The sequence below is a fragment of the Pseudonaja textilis genome, chromosome 2 (genome assembly GCF_049901715.1).
Source record: "Pseudonaja textilis isolate UNSWEBS1 chromosome 2, rPseTex1.2, whole genome shotgun sequence".
NCBI lineage: Eukaryota > Metazoa > Chordata > Lepidosauria > Squamata > Elapidae > Pseudonaja > Pseudonaja textilis.
The window spans coordinates 235,858,477-235,876,290 of NC_141991.1; the positions used below are offsets into that span (position 1 = coordinate 235,858,477).

Here is a 17,814-nt window from a genome sequence, read left to right on the forward strand (position 1 = left end):
CAGCAACAGGGGAGGCCCAGTTGTTCAGCTCAAATAATTTATTTTGAGTTCCAGTTTGATGTTTAAAAGATTTCTAGTCCCCTACTAGGACAATGTGACCATAAAAGACCATAAAACTGAAACAAAAAAGAACCTCACCATAACATAACAACAAAACAAAAGAAAGAAACAGCAGCAGTACATTTTAGTATTGAGTGCAGAGTTTATAGCCCTAGAATTGGAAGCAGCTCTCCAAAATTGTCAAGACCTTTCAAAAACCCCAGCAGCTTTCCAAAAGCTGATATTAAATGGAAATATTGTTCATTTAATAAAAGAAAATTACAGTCTTTGGCTTATGACTATAATGGTAAAGGTAAAGGTTCCTCTCGCACATACATGCTAGTCTTTCTGATTCTAGGGGGCGATGCTCATCTGTTTCTAAGCCAAAGAGCCAGTGCTGTCCGAAGACGTCTCTGTGGTCATGTGGCCGGCATGATTAAACACTTGAAGGAGCGTGGAACACTGTTACCTTCCCACCAAAATGGTCCCTATTTTTCTACTTGCATTTTTACATACTTTCTAATTGCTAGGATGGCAGAATCTGGGACAAGCAACGGGAGCTCACTTCATTACGTGGTGCTAGGGATTCAAACCGCCGAACTTTCTGATCGACAACCTCAGCGTCTTAGACATTGAGCCACCGTGTCCCTATGACTAATGGAGGCTGCCCATTATGGCTGTAAATTATAATGTTCATAAAGCGATCATCATATGATCAACTCAAGTATATGACTTTTATTTTTTTTCAGTAATTAAGTGAGTGTGGTGGTGATTAAGCAAACCAGAGACCCAATTTGGTTTAGTAGTTAAAGAGTCCTGGGCTGGAAAGCAGGAGACAGTGAGTTCAGGTTCCTCCTTAGCCATGAAAGCTGGACCAGTCATTCTTTCTCAGCACTCCTCACCTCACCGGTTTGTTGTTATGGGGAAAATAAGAGGAAGTGTGCTGGATATGTTTACTGCCTTGAGTTATTTCTAAAAATAATAAAGCTGAGATACAAATAAATAAATTGTTTGCTATGTGTAGGATGTTATTGAAAACTGGAAATCAACGCCAGTTTTTGGAAAAAAAAATGTAAATTGCGGTCACGGGGAAAGGAGGTGTCTGTACTTTGGAACCAAATTGTAAGAACCTTTTGTGGGATTGCCGAATTTGACAACCACTGTTTTAGCCCAGTGGTCCCCAACCTTTTTTGTGCCGCGGCCCGGTACCGGCATCACAAAATCATCCGCAGCCCAGTACTGGCATCAGCACACATGTCAAGGAGGGCCGAGTGACCGGCCAGCCAGCCGTCCCCTGCTTCTCCCCACCACCTTCAACTCCTCCTTTGTACCTGTGTCGATGGGCTTTGTGACGGCTTCGGGACAGTCGCTTGGCTCGCCTTGCCATGCGTGCTGAAAGAATCCTCGTGCCTTAGTTTTGTTCGAAGCCACCACCACCCCACCCCCCATGAAACTAAGGCGTGAGGATTCTTTCAGCACCCAAACGCCGCTTTCTACCCGGAAAAGCTCACCGGAAGCACTTTTTCATCAAAACAAGATGGTGGCACCCAGCAAACCGGTGGCCCAGTAGAAATTGTTCCACAGACAGGTACCGGTCCAGGGACCGGTGGTTGGGGACCCCTGTTTTAGCCTGCTCATTTCTGCATCCTAGTCTCATTCATTTTTAGAATGTATTCACTGGCCTGCCACTGAGAATCCAAGTATGGTTACAACCTGAAGAAGGTTGTGCATTCCTGTCCTAAGTTATGTCCCAGAATCCTTTGAAGCAATGCAAGAGTTTCTGGTCTCTGTATCACTCTACAGAAGAAAGTATCACTATAGGAAAAAAGCTGATATAGCAAAGCTAGGCTCTTCCCACTCATCATGACTAATGAAGGCAGGAGGTTGAAATAACTTCCCCATTTATGATAATGGTTGTCTTACTCCAGTAGTTTGTTCCTTCTGTCTCTGTGTTGACAATGCTGCCTATCTATGGTTGTTCTTCAATAGCAAAGACTTTTCTCCACATTTTGCTCCTTGCTCTGTTCTACCGTATTGAACAAACCCAGGAAACAAAAATAAAACCACATGAGGGCAGTAGAAGGCTGTAGCTTTCAGCTTTGCATGAACTGGAGCTGGAGACACTATTAAAAAAGTAACACTCTTGGCTGAATGTTAAACCTTTTCTTAATATTAAAGAGATGTATGCCATCATTCTGAGACATGCTGTCAAAAACACCGGCATCCATATGAATTCCGTGGTAGCATTTTGATAAAAAGCAATTATTATAAGGCTGTGTATCCAGGAACAGATAACGTTAGCAAAACAGAAGGAGAGAGCCAGGGTTTTTTTTGCTGATGATGTTATAAAAGCATTACTTTTTTTTTTTTCAAATAATGTCAAGATGGTAAATAGACGGAGAGCAGCATTAAGAATTAAAATAAAAAACTGTGATCTTTTCTTCCAGGTTGAAATATGATTATTCTTTCTAAAACCTAGGAATAATATAACTAGTTTCAGGACTGTTCCCAAGTGGTATAATTCATATCAGAGATAGTCTATGAGGTACCTCTGTCAATGCTCAGAAAATTGTAAATTAGAGGGATGTTACATGCATAGTAGGCCCTCTAAACCAGTGTTCCTCAACTCAGTAACTTTAAGAGCTGTGGTGGTGCAGTGCTTAGAATGCAGTATTGTAGGCTAATTCTGCTGACTGCCAGCAGTTCAATTCTCACTGACTCAAACTTTCTTTCTGAAGTCGGTAAAATGAGGGTCCAGATTGTTGGGGGGGTAATATGTTGATTCTGTAAACTGGTTAGAGTGGGCTGTAAAGCACTGTGAAGCAGTATATAAGTCTAAGTGCTATTGCTATTAAGATGTGTGGACTGTAGCTCCCAGAATTCCTCAGCCAGCCCTATTCTAAACAAATCCATGTTTAATGTAAACCAACCATAACTGGAACATTTCCAGCTAACTCTCTCCAGCCTGTCTATCTGAGAATCAACAGTGAGGGAGAGGCCAGGATGTTTCTAGTCAAATTCCTGCTATTGACAAGATTGCTGTAATATTGATTGAAAATCTTGCATTGTTATAATCTTAAGAAACCATTAGAGGTGGTCCTGGCATGGCTGGCAGAGAACATGCTTCTATCTGCTATTTATTTGTTAGATTCATGTTTCATCTGTTCTCCAAAAGCTTTATGGCTTACATGAAGATCTGATTTCATTCTATCCCAACTATAACTTGGCTCAGAGAGAATGACTTATCCATAATGATCTAATGAATTTCCATGGTTGAATCTCAGTAGCTTCACTCATCTAATATTTTAACCACTACAGTACACCAGAGGTGGTATTCAGCAGGTTCTGACCAGTTCTGGAGAACTGGTAGCGGAAATTTTGAGTAGTTCAGAGACCCAGCAAATACCACCTCTGACTGGAAACTTTACAGTATCCTTTCCCTGCCACGCCCACCAAGCCACGCCCACAGAACAGGTAGTAAAAAAATTTGAATCCCACCACTGCAGTACACCCATCCTCTGTGCTACAACTACAGGATACGAACATTTCTTATGCATTTGTTCGTAAATATACAGCCAAAGGGATATCACACATCCTTGTCTTACTCTCTTTTCTATGTTGAATCTATTCACTAAGCACTCACCATGGGAGAATGGGACAGTCCCAAGGGAAACTTTTTGAGATTTTCAGCTGGTTTTCAATGAAAAACAGTCAGAGGGATACATTGATTTGCTTAAGGACTGCAATGTTTGGTTAATGATCTCAGCAAAAGTCATATAATTGGTTCCAGTCACATGGATGCCTCAAAGTATGACCATTATGATTTATGATGGATAATCTGGGTTCCATTACAGTAGGTATGTTGAGGACTATCTGGAAATGTGATTAATTGAGAACCTTGAAGATAAGACTGAAAACAAGGATAACACTTTACCATTAAAACCTACTTTGTTCTTGATGGGGACACACCTGCTCAGCTTATATGTAAGCAATCAATGCCGGAGGGACAGAGGGAACTCCCTTTACTGTCTGTGTTCAAACAGAAGCTAGATAGCAAAGTGGGTTTGCTTTGGTTGGGATTTCTGGACCTGAAGGCCAATCCCCTTTAAACTCTGAATTGATTATGCTTTGAATTTTGTTCTGCTAATGTTTTTTGACATTATAGAAAATGATAACTGCAGCTCTATTAAGCATACGTCACCCTCTTTCTTCTCAAACAGAAAAACTGCGAGAAATTTCAATCAGCCTATGTGTAAAGCTGCCAGAACAACAGTGGTAGAGGTAAGGCAAAAAAGTTATTCCCAGCCCCAGCAGTGGTTCCTGGGATAAAGATGTTTCATCCTTCCGATTCTGCAGCTTTCTGAGAGAACGAGATTGTTGTGTTTGCAGCATCTTCTTCCATATCAAATATCCTCAGACTTGGTTGGCTCCTCTTCCCCTGTTTTTGTTTTTACATCAGAATCAAAATCCTCTTTTACAAGCACAGCCTTAAGCCAAGTTGGGAAGAGATGAAGATGTGAGAGTGCAGTATCCCCTGCTTTCATGTGACAAATGTATAGAAAGACCTACAGGCCTCGGTGAATTGATGCATGACATATCTGTATATTTATAGATATATTTAAATATATTTAAAGCTGAGCAGTTCAGGAGAATGGGGAATTGCTGATACTCTATCTGTGTGCAGCAGAAAGGGAATTAGCAGAGGCATTTATATAATCCTAAAAAGCTGAATCCGTGTTTCCAAGAAAAGGATTGCTCCTTTTTTTGAAGCCTAAGCTTTTACCCTGTGCATGTAGGAACACAGATCCTGTTTCTATTAACTCTTCCTTTATAAATATATTTAATAATTGTCTCTCTAGAAACAGTTCTAACTGGTGTATAGTACAATATAGCTAGAATAATCTTGTAAGTAAAGGAAAGATTTCCTCAAGTTGCACTGGACACTTGATGGCAATAGGACACATCTGGGCGGTTGTCTGTTGTTTTCTCCTGAGATTCTCTGGAGATCTCTCATACAAATGCTTACCAAGCCCAAACTTCCTCAGCTTCTGGACCTAATCAAAATTGACTACGTGTTTCCATCAAAAAGGCTTATATTGTAAAGCTAGTCTTAAGGAAAAACTCGATGGGGGAGGAGGGGTTGGACAAAGTCAATAGAAAATCTGCTTAGAAAACTTGTCATCTATTAAATTTAGCATCAGAGAATCACTTAGAAAGTAAGGCTGTTGAATGTAGACCGCTGGGTCTTTTTGCTTGGTCTTTTGATGTCTCAACCAGTCCTAGAGCGGGAAGGATTTCCTGCCTTTGATCATGGAAAGATGTATCATTTAATAAAAACAATACTAAGAACAGCCTTCACCAAGCTGTTAGATGTGTTGATCTTACAGGATTTGTAACCCAATGCACCTGGAACAGATTGAAGAAGTCTTAAAGCAGGAATCTTCTGGTACTTTGTATTTCAGTCCCCATATCTATCTCTACTCCCTCTATCCATTTCACTCTTCACTCTGTTTTCCTTCACCATGTCTTCTCTTTTTTCATGTTCTTTGCAAATTGTGTTTTTTCCCTGACAGTGGAAGAAGCTAGAAAAACAAAGGTCTGTATTTTGTTTAATTTTTGACAGATTCAAGATGAATTTTGAGGATGCGGGTTCTACACAGTGTAGAATTCTTTCACCCATAACTAATTAAACAAATGTAATTAAAAATCCTGCAATGTATCCCAGGTTGCTTAGCAACAGCTGTCCTGTTCCATTATTATTCTGCTCTCTCAAGTACAATGGATCTCATTACAGTGTGTGGCAGCATTAAATGAGTTCCACTTCTCACCTAAATATTGGTATTTACATAACTTTTAATGAATGTTTGAAGATTCTAAAAAAGGGTCTTTTTATACAAATTAATTTATTTAATCTTAGTTTTCCTTAGTTTCAGGCTTCCCTTATTTTCCAGAATTATAAGAATTTATTTCCCAAACAAACATATAGGAAACACATTTTTCAGATCCCTGAAACAACTTAAAAAGAAGTCCACAAATTCATATAATTCATATAATAGCCAGCATATCCCATTCAATCATCCCATTCAATTTAGATGTATTTTCTGTGCATCTCTTTGCTATGTGTGCCCTATTGATTGCAGCCTATTGTCAATTATTTTTTCTAAACATTTGTAGAAACCATGCATTAAATCAGTGGTTCCCAACCTTTTTTTTGCCCCGCACCCCTAAAGAAATTTCACTCGAACCTTGCACCCCCTGAAATAAATAATAAATAAAAATGCCAACATATAGCCAATATCCTATTATTTACCTGGACTTTTCTCGCACCCCCTGGAATATCATCTCGCACCCCCAGGGGGTGCAAGCACCCCAGGTTGGGAACTCCTGCATTAAATGTACTATAACAAAAATGATAAAACAGCAATGAATCTAGAAATTGCCAATTGAAGATTGATCAGATAAACCGCTATCAAATCCTTCCTAAGTTAGTGAGAATCTAGCTATTACAATTCCATAAACTTAAGGCGTGTTAGCCTTTGAAAGTTGCTTGAGGTATTTGAAATTTTGAAAACGCATTGCAGGCACTTATGAAAGCTGCTGCAGAGGAGAGGGAAAATTTCTCCATATAAAAATTACAAGACACATTTTCTGCTTCCTGACACCTTTCTAGATCCCTGTCCTCCTTAACAAGGGTCTCCAACCCTAGCGACTTAGGTCCATAGGTTGCTCTGACTATCTTACATTTCTCCTTTCGGAGGCACTTTAGTATCCATTCAAAGCACTAGGTTCTAGCTGCTCATTTTTTAAAAATTTTCTGAGAAAGCTTATAGGTCCATTTATATGATGATATGGTGGAGGCAGGCACTTTGTCGAAGTCCTTTTAAAGTAATAGTAGAAGGAGAAAGGGAAAGAGTCCTTTGAACCCCCAGGACAGGCAGTCCTCAGCTAACTACTGATCATTTAATAACTGTTCAAAGTTACAACAGCCTTGGAAAAAGTGACTTAGAACCTGTACTTGCACAACTTCCAGGATTGCATGATAGCAATTTGTGTGCTTGGCAACTGGCTTGCATTTACGACTACTGTAGTTGCAGCATCCTGAAGTCATGTGATAATGATTTGTGACCTTTTTTGCTGAATTCTGACACTTGCACTTATGACTGCAAGACTTATTGATGGAAATTCTGGTCCCAACTGCAGTCTTAAGTCAAGGACTACCAGTACATGGAAGTAAGATGGTACAGGTGGAATATTTGGAAAGACACAATAAAGAAACCACTTTCATTCATTGTAATTATTCATTGGAAGTTATCTCCTAATTTCTATATATAAAAGTGATATACCACTCACACATCATCACAAAATCTCCAGAACCGTAAAGCCTACAAACTTGAAATTTGGCAGGTATGTTCCTCTTGGCTTCTAGGTGCTCACTAACAAAGGATTTTCGAAATGACCATCAAAGCATTAGTATTTCATATATTATTATTAACATGCTATGATGCTAAGGAATTCTACTCCCCCACCACCACCTGAAAACAAATCTGTTCCAAATGCAAAACACAAGCAGAGGAGAGGAGTTTCAGTTTTAGTTTCACAGCACCAAGCAGCTTTACTACAGAACAATTGAGCTAAGCCACGCCCAAGCTCCTTGCTGTCTCCTTGCTCACACAGCAAATACTGCTTCAGCTTCCAAACAGCCCTCAACTCTCTCACACACTGACAGGATGCTACCCAGATGAATACCGTTGAATGCTGGTAGGCAGAGGCAGAATTCCCCCCCCTTATTTTCCTCCCCAAAAACTAAGCCGACGACATAGTTTCATAGCAAAGCACATGTATTGAGCTAGTCATAACATAATGCAAACAATTGGTAGAATCGCAATATTGAAAAAGTGGTTGACAATAAAGAGGTTAAGAACCTCCAGATACAAACTGATAAACATTTAACTCATGATAAGCCAGACATGATTGTAATTATGAAGAAGCAAACATGTATAATTGATGCTGTAGTCATTGGAAATAGAAGGGAAATAGTTGGGAAGGAACCTGAAAAGAGATCAGGTTGGATCTAATGGTGATGCAACTGGCCTATGAAACCAGGAGACTGTGAGATTTAGTCTTGCCTTGGCATGAGTGCCAGCTGGGAAACTTTGGGCCAGTCTCTCAGCCCAACTTACCTCAGAGGGTTGTTGTTGTGAGGAAAATAGGAAGAGAAAAACATACTAGATATGTTTGCAACTTTGAGTTATTTATGAAATATAAAGATCTTTAAGTAGAATGAATGGGGAAAAAGAAAATAGTATTGGTGCCAAGTGTGGTTGGTACATTTGGTGCCTACCCAAAGCAGCTGAACACAATAGAAATGGATAGAATGTCAACTCAACAACGATATAATTGAATGGTGCCACATTGCTGCAATATAGTTAGCTATCCTAGATCTCTGACAAGTCTCTACTAATCAAAAGTACCACATCCAGTCAGTCAGATCTAATAATAGTAAAAAAATATAAAAAGTAAGAGAGGGTAGGTTAAATAATTGCAGAATGTGTAAATCTGAAGAAAATCTACAATCTTTTTCATAATGTTTTCATATGATTTAGTACAGACTTCACCAACTTGTTTGCACATGTGTTAGGAGTAAAAAAATCTGTTCTGGGACTTGTATGCTCTATAGAATTGAGACCACTTGGTTAGGAAAGGCTGGTTTATTATTAAGCCTGTGTCTTCTTATCCAGTATATGGAAATATTTTGGGATGGTGGCATATTAAGCCTGTCGAGAGTATTTTATGGAGGGTTAAAGGTGCTTTTTTTTCATGAGGCAACTCTCATCTAAGAAGCTTCTTCAGCTCTGACTGGATGGTGAGGAATGGAAGGATTTCTATTCCTCACAAACAGCTTGTTATTTGCATTGTTTTAGAGAGTTGTGAGGAGCTCGCTGCAAGAAATATAAATCCTTTCATTCCCCACTATAGTCTTAGAGCTGAAGAAGCTTCTTGGAGGAGAAGTGAAATGTCTTCAAAGAAAAACCAGAAAGTCCAGTTGCCTCCTGAAAAAAAAGCACCTTTGGGACAACCAAGACCTGGATGACTGAGAATCTCCATAGACATTTTATGGGGGCACTCACAGAATGAATGACATGAATTATGACTTGATGATACTAAGTTATCAAATTAAACAGATATTTACTAGAAACAGGTGCTCGCTGGGTTTACTGGGAACAGGTGCTTCCTGGGAACAATGCAATTCTCTGGCCAGAAACACAGATTTTAATCCAGGAATTCCAGGTCATAGAGTGGATTGTAGTTAATGCTGTACACTTATTAGATACGTTCGGTGGTTAAAAATTATCTGGTTTTTGTCCTGTTTTGTTCAATTATCTTTCCTTTTTCAGACCTTTGGCTTGAGGGAATGAGGAATTGATGATTTTTGAGAATAATAACATTCATTGACTTCCTTTTCTGCTTTGGTTTTCTGTTGTGTAGTGCTCATTAGTAGCTAAAGGCAGAATGGAAAAAAAAATTATTTGGGGGGGGTTGTATCTGTCAAATTGATAACTGCACATTTGTTTTTTCACTGACCTTCATTCTGGTTGTTGTCTCTACCTCTGCTCATCTGAGACCATAAGTAACCATTTGCATCCGTGTGTTTATTAGGAATAAATGGTAGAGATCTTAGCAGTAAATGGGCCATAGCAAGTAATTAGTATTGGGGAAGACTGCATTTAGGCAGTAATTCATTGACATGTGCTTAAGTGATGCTTTGAAAAGATTTTCTACTTTCATGAGTTCGGTTTATCTGAAGAAATTGTGTTCAAATTACTGTCTTTTGTTGTATTGGGATGACAACTCCCATAATTCACAGCAAGCACAGCTTTGGACTATGTGTGCTAATATTTCTGGACATAGTACTAGCACATCTGGAAAAGGAGGCTGTATAAGGGAAAACTGCAGTCTCCTTATTCTTGTTGAAATTATGTGGTATGCTGCACTAAATTCTGTCTTTGTCTTTCCCATTTTCCTATCATTCCAGGTAGAAGAAATTGTTGATGTAGGGTCCTTTGCCCCCGAAGATATCCATGTCCCCAAAATCTATGTCCATCGTCTCATCCAAGGGGACAAGTATGAAAAAAGAATTGAGGTAACTCCTAGGTGGGTTTGGAACTGGTCTGTGGATATGGGTGTGCTTGCAAAATGTTTCCACTGGCAATGTTAGTGATAATGTGGTGATTATAGCGAGAACCGAGAGACAGGTAATCTACCCCTCTCACCTCCAGACATTCAGCACAGGCAGATCTGATCTATGCTTTACACAAAATCTTGCGTGAGACAGCAGATAACTTAAAAAAGGCATTTCCTTATAGAACAATGGTAATCTTTGATTCCCTTATGGGGGCCATCACTCCTAATGAATAACTGGTCCAAGAGTATATCTTAGGGTATGTGATACATCCTTCCTTCCTTCCTTCCTTCCTTCCTTCCTTCCTTCCTTCCTTCCTTCCTTCCTTCCTTCCTTCCTTCCTTCCCTCTCCCCCTCTCCTCCTCTCCTCTCCCTCTTTTATTTTACTTTATTTATTTAGCCTTCACCTTTGGGTCAATGTTGACTCCTGGTAACTGTCTGAGCAAGTCCCTGCAGGTTCTTTATTTCTTCACATTCAGTCATAAGGTCTTTGTGTCGATTTGCCATCTTATTATTCAGCCATATCTTCAACTGCGCTTCACCTTCCCACCCACCCCCAGGTCTGTTTTCCTTCACTCTTGTGATTCCTCCTTCTTTTAGTCCTCTTGTTTTGAAATGTTTCATATAGCCTGGATCACAGTTGCAGCTGGGATTGAATTGGTTTTGCTTATTTTTTAAATCCTCCTTGGGATCTTTCTTGGTAAACAGACAATGAAGCTTCAAGCTTGCCTGTTTACCGAGTTGTGGGGTGTTGAGGGGAGCAGGAATTGTGGAAAGAGTCTATAAAAATAGCATCCATCTATAAGGTGCTGATTGCATTTTCAGATAGAAATTATATTGGATGTAATACAGTTTTCCACTGCCTGCTGGGTGAGGATTCTGGTATAAAGCAGATTTAACTAGGGAGTCTGGCAAAGAAAGATAGCCTTTATCTTATTAAAGGAGGAATAATTGCAGTCATATATCTGGCCCAACTGCAGTTGTGTGAGTAAAATAGCCAAAGAGATACCTAAATTCTATTTATCCCACTTCCCCCTCCCAGTAACTGTGTTAAGATATTTATGCTCTTGACGTTCAAATTTCAAATAAGAAGCAGAGGCCAAGATAACAAGCTGCAGATTTAGACCAGAAGCCTTGTCCCTGGACCTCACAGTAGCAGCTTGACCATTGATCCACAGCTCTGCATAATGCATACAGGAATATTCAGGGCTCTCTCATATGCTGTTCTTGCCACTGTGGAGATGATAAAACCTCATTGCCTCCTTTGCAACCCCTGTTGAAAATCCATCCTGCCAAGTAAAACCATCTGTCTTGAATTAGACCACACACTGATTTATTCCACCAGGACGGCATAAATATATAAAAAAACAATCTTTGGCTTGTATTCAGGTTGAGGTCTGTAAGTCCTTGCAATAATCAATGTGAATTATTTTGCTTACTGGCTCTAGGTTACCTTGTCAATATAAATTACTTTAAATTGAGAATTGCTCAACTTAAGTTTGTAACATTCTTATTGAGGATCTCATATAGATAAACATCTATGCAGGTGTTGTTTGTTGCAAAGTACACATTGCACAATTCTCATGTTTGGTTCTCCTAGCACTTTTGGTAATAGTCTTAATAATAATAATGATAGTGGTATCAAACATCCAACTAATATTTGATTCATTACTGAGTTGATTTCGGCATGGAGGCTAGAAGATTTCTTACCCTTTGTAAAGAGTTTAATGGATGGCCTTGATAGAGAGAGGGATATCTATTACCAAAGCAAATAAGATAAACATGGCTTAAGTCTAAATATAGATATAGATTTCTGAAAATGCTTACGGAAGACACAAGAGCATAAAAGAAGGAAGAGGGAAATACATTTTGTGTGAATCCTAAATACAAACATGAGATTTTCTTCTAATAAGAGTAGTTTTAGGCATATGTAGTGGCTGTTTCTTCATCTGATCTACTTTGTAGGGCTGACATCTATTCTGATTTAATGTAGTTCATTGCTGCGCCATAAATATTATTTAGCATTCATTTTGGAGAATGAGGGTGAGAGTTGTGTTGCTCATGTGTGTATGCATGTGTACTTGTATTTCCTTTCTGAGCTGCCATTGCAAATATTACTCTTTAAGTCTAGCACAACTCTAGAACATTATTCAAGGCAGATGAGGCCCTGTACCAGCCTTGTCTTGATGCAGACATTGGAAAAGTTTTTATGTTTGCTACATTGGCTGAGTGAATAGGCTTGGATTGCCTAGAAAAAGCTTATTGAGGGGAGGAGAGAAGTAGAGTCTACATTCGAATAATTTTTACGAATTATTCATTTTGCGTACGCCTTGCAAATAACATATTTACTTCAAACACTGACATTTTATCTTGAAAAAAAAATATGGAACAGTTGATGAGAAAGGAATGATATTGTGGAGCATTGTTGGTTTATTGTTATTTGATAATCTTGCATGTCACCCAACTCCCAATGATTTGGGGCAGCTTGCAACAATCAAATAAAGAAATTACAGTAAAAACAATAAAAGCTGGCAAGTGCGACAGTCCAGATGGAATGAAGTGAGGAGCCTTATTCTCCCTTGCCAAAGGCCTGTATGAAGGACTAAGTCTTCACTGCTCATCTGAACAACAGCAGAGACCCCATCCATAACTTCAGGGGAACCTCATGTAGTAGTGCTGTTATAGAGAAGGCACCCTTCTGGGATCCCAGTAGATGGCATGGTTTAATAAAAGGAATTGGAACATCCAATCCTATCAGATCAGATCAGTCAAGCAGATGCTATGGGGATAGGCGGTCTTCAAATAATCAGGCTCTTCACTATGTAGGACTTTATTCAAGCACTTTGAATTGCACAAACTGATAACCAGTGAAATTCATGAAGTAGGGGTGTTACATCACTGCTTCTGCATTCTGGACCAACTGAAGTTTCCTGGTGGTTTTCAAGGGCAGCCCCATATAGAGTGCATAGCAGTAGTCAAGCCATGAGTTGACATAGGGATGGGTGAAGATTTCCCCTCCTCCCATTTTATTTACTTAAATTGATTTATAATGTTCTCCACATGTTCTAAATTAAATTACACAAAGTAGCTTTACTGCACGCAGATTTTTTTTATATGTACCTCCATCTCTCTTTCAACATGTGCACCCCTCCCCTTGCCCCTACACCCTGTAGGAAATCTTCTTAGTTCATGGATTTGTCAGTTCTTGGAACAGGGTGTTAATAACCTACAGTGTTGAGTCTTAGTTGTCCCAAATTGATACTAAATCCATAACACAGCAGTGACTGTGGAAAGCAGAAAAGAATACCCACTAACAGATAATATTGAGCTTTTGAGCTTTTATTATTAGTGTCAGCTTCTGTTTTTATTACTTGATGTTCACCACTCGGACTCTAGGGAGGAGAGTGGAAAACAAATGTGAGTCCTGTAAATATTGTTGAGCTCAGCAGTTATATTAAACTTGCCTGCCCTGTTCTTTGATCTCAGAATAGGGAAAGCAATAGCAATAGCATTTAGACTTATATACCACTTCACAGAACTTTACAGCACTCTCTAAGCAGTTTTACAGAGTCAGCATATTGTCCCCAACAATCTGGGTCTTCATTTTACCAACCTCGGAAGGATGGGAGGCTGAGTCAACCTTGAGCCTGGTGAGATTTGCACTACCAAATTGCAGGCAGCCAGCAGTCAGGAGAAGTAGCCTGCAGTACTGCACTCTAACCACTGCGCCACCACAGCTCAATGTTTGCAGATTTTGTGCTTCTATACAAAATGCTGCTCTTGATCCATTCCAATTAGAAAATTGTTATATACTCCTCTTCTATACAGAAGAAGAGCAGCCTAGGTACCCATTCCTTGACAAAATCTGAATTTCTGTGTACTACAATGGTGTGGTCAGGATAGGACCCTCTGGAAATATCCTTAGTCTACAGCTGACTGCATTACTGATACAGGTCTTAGCATAAACTAGAGACTTATAATCTGAAGCCCCAGGGGTGCATGCAGCTCCCGTACAATCTCCTGGGGATCTTGAAAATTAATTAACAAATTCTGCAGCGGTTGGAAGAGCACCCGATCCCTTCCAATAAAGTCAGAATGAAGTATGAAGTCAGTTGAGTGACCATGGGCTAGTCATTCTCTGAGCTCTAAGAAGGCAAATCACATCTGAGAAAATGTTACAAAGAGAGAGCTGCAGGGGACATGTCCAGGCAATTCCTGGGAATCAAATTGACTTACAGTCAGGTACTCACAGCCAGAAATTATATCAGGAGGAGAAATAAAATTCAGAGATTTTCCTTTCATGCTTGAACCGTGTAGCAAAAAATTGAAACCTGAGAAAAATTATGAACTTAACCACATGTGGGCTTTAAATGTGTGTGTGTGTGTGTGTGTGTGTTTCCTTATTTTCTTTTATGTTTTCTTTTTTTCCTTTTTAAATATTATAGCATAGATGAAAGGATAGAGGTTTAGGCTTAAAGAAGTATAAACAATGCAATGTAATATATACTGTATAGAAAGAACATATTATATACTCTATAAGATCAAAAGCAAAAGGTCTTGTCTCCTAAGAGTTGTGTAATTAATTAAAGTCTACCATTATGCCTCTGCTGTTAAGAATGCATGATATGCACCATTTCCTTGGTTGCATGATGATAATAGATATGAATAATAGCATTGTCTGCATTTGCTTCTCCACTTAGTTTATTCCAGATCCCCTCTACTACATTCAACATTCAGCGCAACTTTTCTTCTATTCTGTCCCTTTTGGTGAAAATATATTGCCTATTATTAATTTTAATTAAATACACATTAAAAAAAAGTAAGCATTTTAAATAACTTATTAGATTTCAAAAAAGTTACACAGCTCAAAGATAAATCAAAAATTAGAAAAAGAAAATGGTTCAGAAAGCAATAAAAGTAAAAATGCAGAAATAAAAATAATAAGAAAAATAGGAAAATAATTATTTCGGACTTTGATACAGGTATAAATATAAAAATTCATCAAAGTCTCACTCTAAGGTTAACATTTCTCAATATTATTTTCATAATCCTGTGTAATACTAATCATCAAATCCCCAAATCATCTTTTCATTTCTTTCAGTTTCACTCAAAAAGAGCAATAATAGTTTCCAAGTAAAACTAAAATTTGCCAAAATCTTGCATCAAAGCTATCGATTTCACCATCTCTACTAATTCCACCAACTCTCCATTCTACTATTGTAGATATTTTTAAGTCCTTCCACCTTTGTGCATATAAAAATCAAAATTAGCTTTTGACCCTTTTTCACTTGATATTTTTGGCATGTAGATCCCAAGGCTTTATTGAAAAACCAAGTACAACTCAAGTCAGAAAATTTCTATAAATAATCCAGGCCCACCTAATACTATTTCTTACTATTTTAAAGTACCTGAGTATAAAGCAGCATCTGTTTATTTAAGGTGTCCCCTGAGGTGTCATTTGCTTGTTCCAGATATCACATGGAAGAAACACCAACTTCTTGCTCTCCTTGTTTTCTTAGAAATTATCACTTCGCAAAGCTGAAGACTCTCAGAGCAAACAGAAGAAAAGTGGTGATAATGTAAGAGAAAGGATTATCAGACGGGCAGCTCTTGAATTTGAAGATGGCATGTATGGTATCCTTTAAATATGATGAAAGTTCTTTGTTTCCCTGTTTCTGAAGGCACAACTGAACAAACAATGTAAAAAGTTGAATGGAACCTTAACTTAATTAATTAAAGCTAACTTGGGTATCGGCATTCCCCTGCTTGCCAGCAACTATATCAGCCCAGATATAACTGTGCATCTACAGAGTGAAAATGGCGTCCTTGGTTTGGTAAGGATAGAACAGAGATAACAAAGAAACCTATCCACTAGCCTACTACAGACAAGCCTTCCAAATAAATAGGACTACAGTTCCTATCAAGCCCTTGTATGAAATGGGACTTGTAGTTCAGCTGAGGGCAACAGTTTGTTGAAGACTGCTATAAATATGGCTGGGGGGGTTAATACTTATGCATGAGTTCATCAAATAAATGGTTAGAACAAAGATTCAATATTTGTTATTGTTGTTGTTGAATTAGGGACCCTATCCATCTGAAAATGAAGTTGACCCTGACCTCATCAATGCAGGTAATTTTTCCCCTTTCTTTTACTTACATTTCTACTTTGCTTTTTCATTCAGAGAGATTACTGCAACTTATTGTCTTACTCCAGATAGAATACATGGGGAGGACCAGAAAGCAAATGTTCCAGATATAGAAATGTAGAAGTAGTTTTACCATATGGGCACACTATTTTTTTCTCAGCCAAAGATCTACTTGGTTGTTTAGTAATGTGCCCTACATAACAAAGCAAATCTTTGCGGAGTAGCAGCCATGGCAAAGATTAAACTTAATGTCTTTGCCACTTAAATACAGATAGTAAGATTAAATTCCAACTATTAAAAAAAAACTTCCTCTTCTGTCATATCAAAATAATAACTTTTGTATGTTTGGGAACCAAGACATTCAGGATTCACACAAAGCTAAGAGGATGTACACTAAATGTACCTGACATTTTTTTGTTGCCAGTCATTTTAGTTACTCAACTCAGAGTAACTCTAGTAATTCTTAGCTTTAGCTGCCAAGGTACAAAGTAAAAACATCACAAATACCAATCTTCCTCCTCTCCTAATTTAGTACTGCATATCTCCATCCTGATAAAATACTGTAATTATTACTCAGTACCTCAGTATTTTTCTCTCTAAGCTTCTCCTTATGAGATGATTCTGCCCTTTCAGACGTAAATAAAGCACCTCATGGGAGTTATTTGGTTCTAATGGAACTGGCTGAACTCAGCAGTGCCATTTCCTGGAGATTTTTCATCAGGGTCCCTGAATGATTCATAAGGGTCTATTCTGAAACTATTCTCACTCCAAACTTTTCCTTTTCCTAGTATTCTTGGATCGTTCTCTCAGTTGTAGTTTTTTCCTCCCTGTTCATCACCCTAACAATCTTTTGAAATAACTGCCTCGTGGGTTTTGTCTAAGCCTAATTTTTGAAAAAAATCTAACTTCCTGACTTCATTATTTAGTACATTATTATTTAGTACAGCCCTTCAGCTCTTTTCAGCTTCAGTTTCTGTACAGTATTTGTGCTAAAATATCTGTGTTTAAAGATGAAGCGTGTAACTATCATTTTCTGATTCAGTGGCTTCATTTCTGCATTTCATAAAGGTAGCGGTCAGCAGCACAGGATCTATGGATGTCTGGACATTTGCAATAGTCTCAAAGGGAATCAAATTTAAAACAATTAATTTTAAAAACGCAAGGTATCAAGCAAATTTAGCATTCTCTTTGGGGCAGATGTGAAGTACTTGAAAGTATACATGGTTTCTCATTTTATATTCATTTTTTTCTAACACTAGAATTGGTACCATGAAGATAGTGCACTTTCACTGTACATTTTTCTGCCTTACTGAATTCAGTCTGAAGATATTCTCAATCACCCAGGTCATGGTTGTACCAAAAGTGCTTTTGTCAGGAGGCAACTGGACTTTCTTGTTTTTTCTTTTGAAGATGTTTTGCTTCACATCCAAGAAGCTTCTTCAACTCTGA

At 38.5% G+C, this 17,814-nt stretch overlaps 1 protein-coding gene across 1 annotated transcript in view; it reads left to right on the forward strand.

Moving 5' to 3' along the window:
- Window positions 1-17,814, forward strand: part of OXCT1 (3-oxoacid CoA-transferase 1) — a 65,889-nt gene that overhangs the window by 25,849 nt on the left and 22,226 nt on the right. Inside the window, exons 7-11 of the mRNA XM_026716103.2 lie at window positions 4,260-4,320; window positions 10,073-10,180; window positions 15,739-15,853; window positions 15,959-16,053; window positions 16,301-16,349. Of these exons, the coding sequence (XP_026571888.1) occupies window positions 4,260-4,320; window positions 10,073-10,180; window positions 15,739-15,853; window positions 15,959-16,053; window positions 16,301-16,349 (428 nt within the window). The remainder of the gene's footprint in view (window positions 1-4,259; window positions 4,321-10,072; window positions 10,181-15,738; window positions 15,854-15,958; window positions 16,054-16,300; window positions 16,350-17,814) is intronic.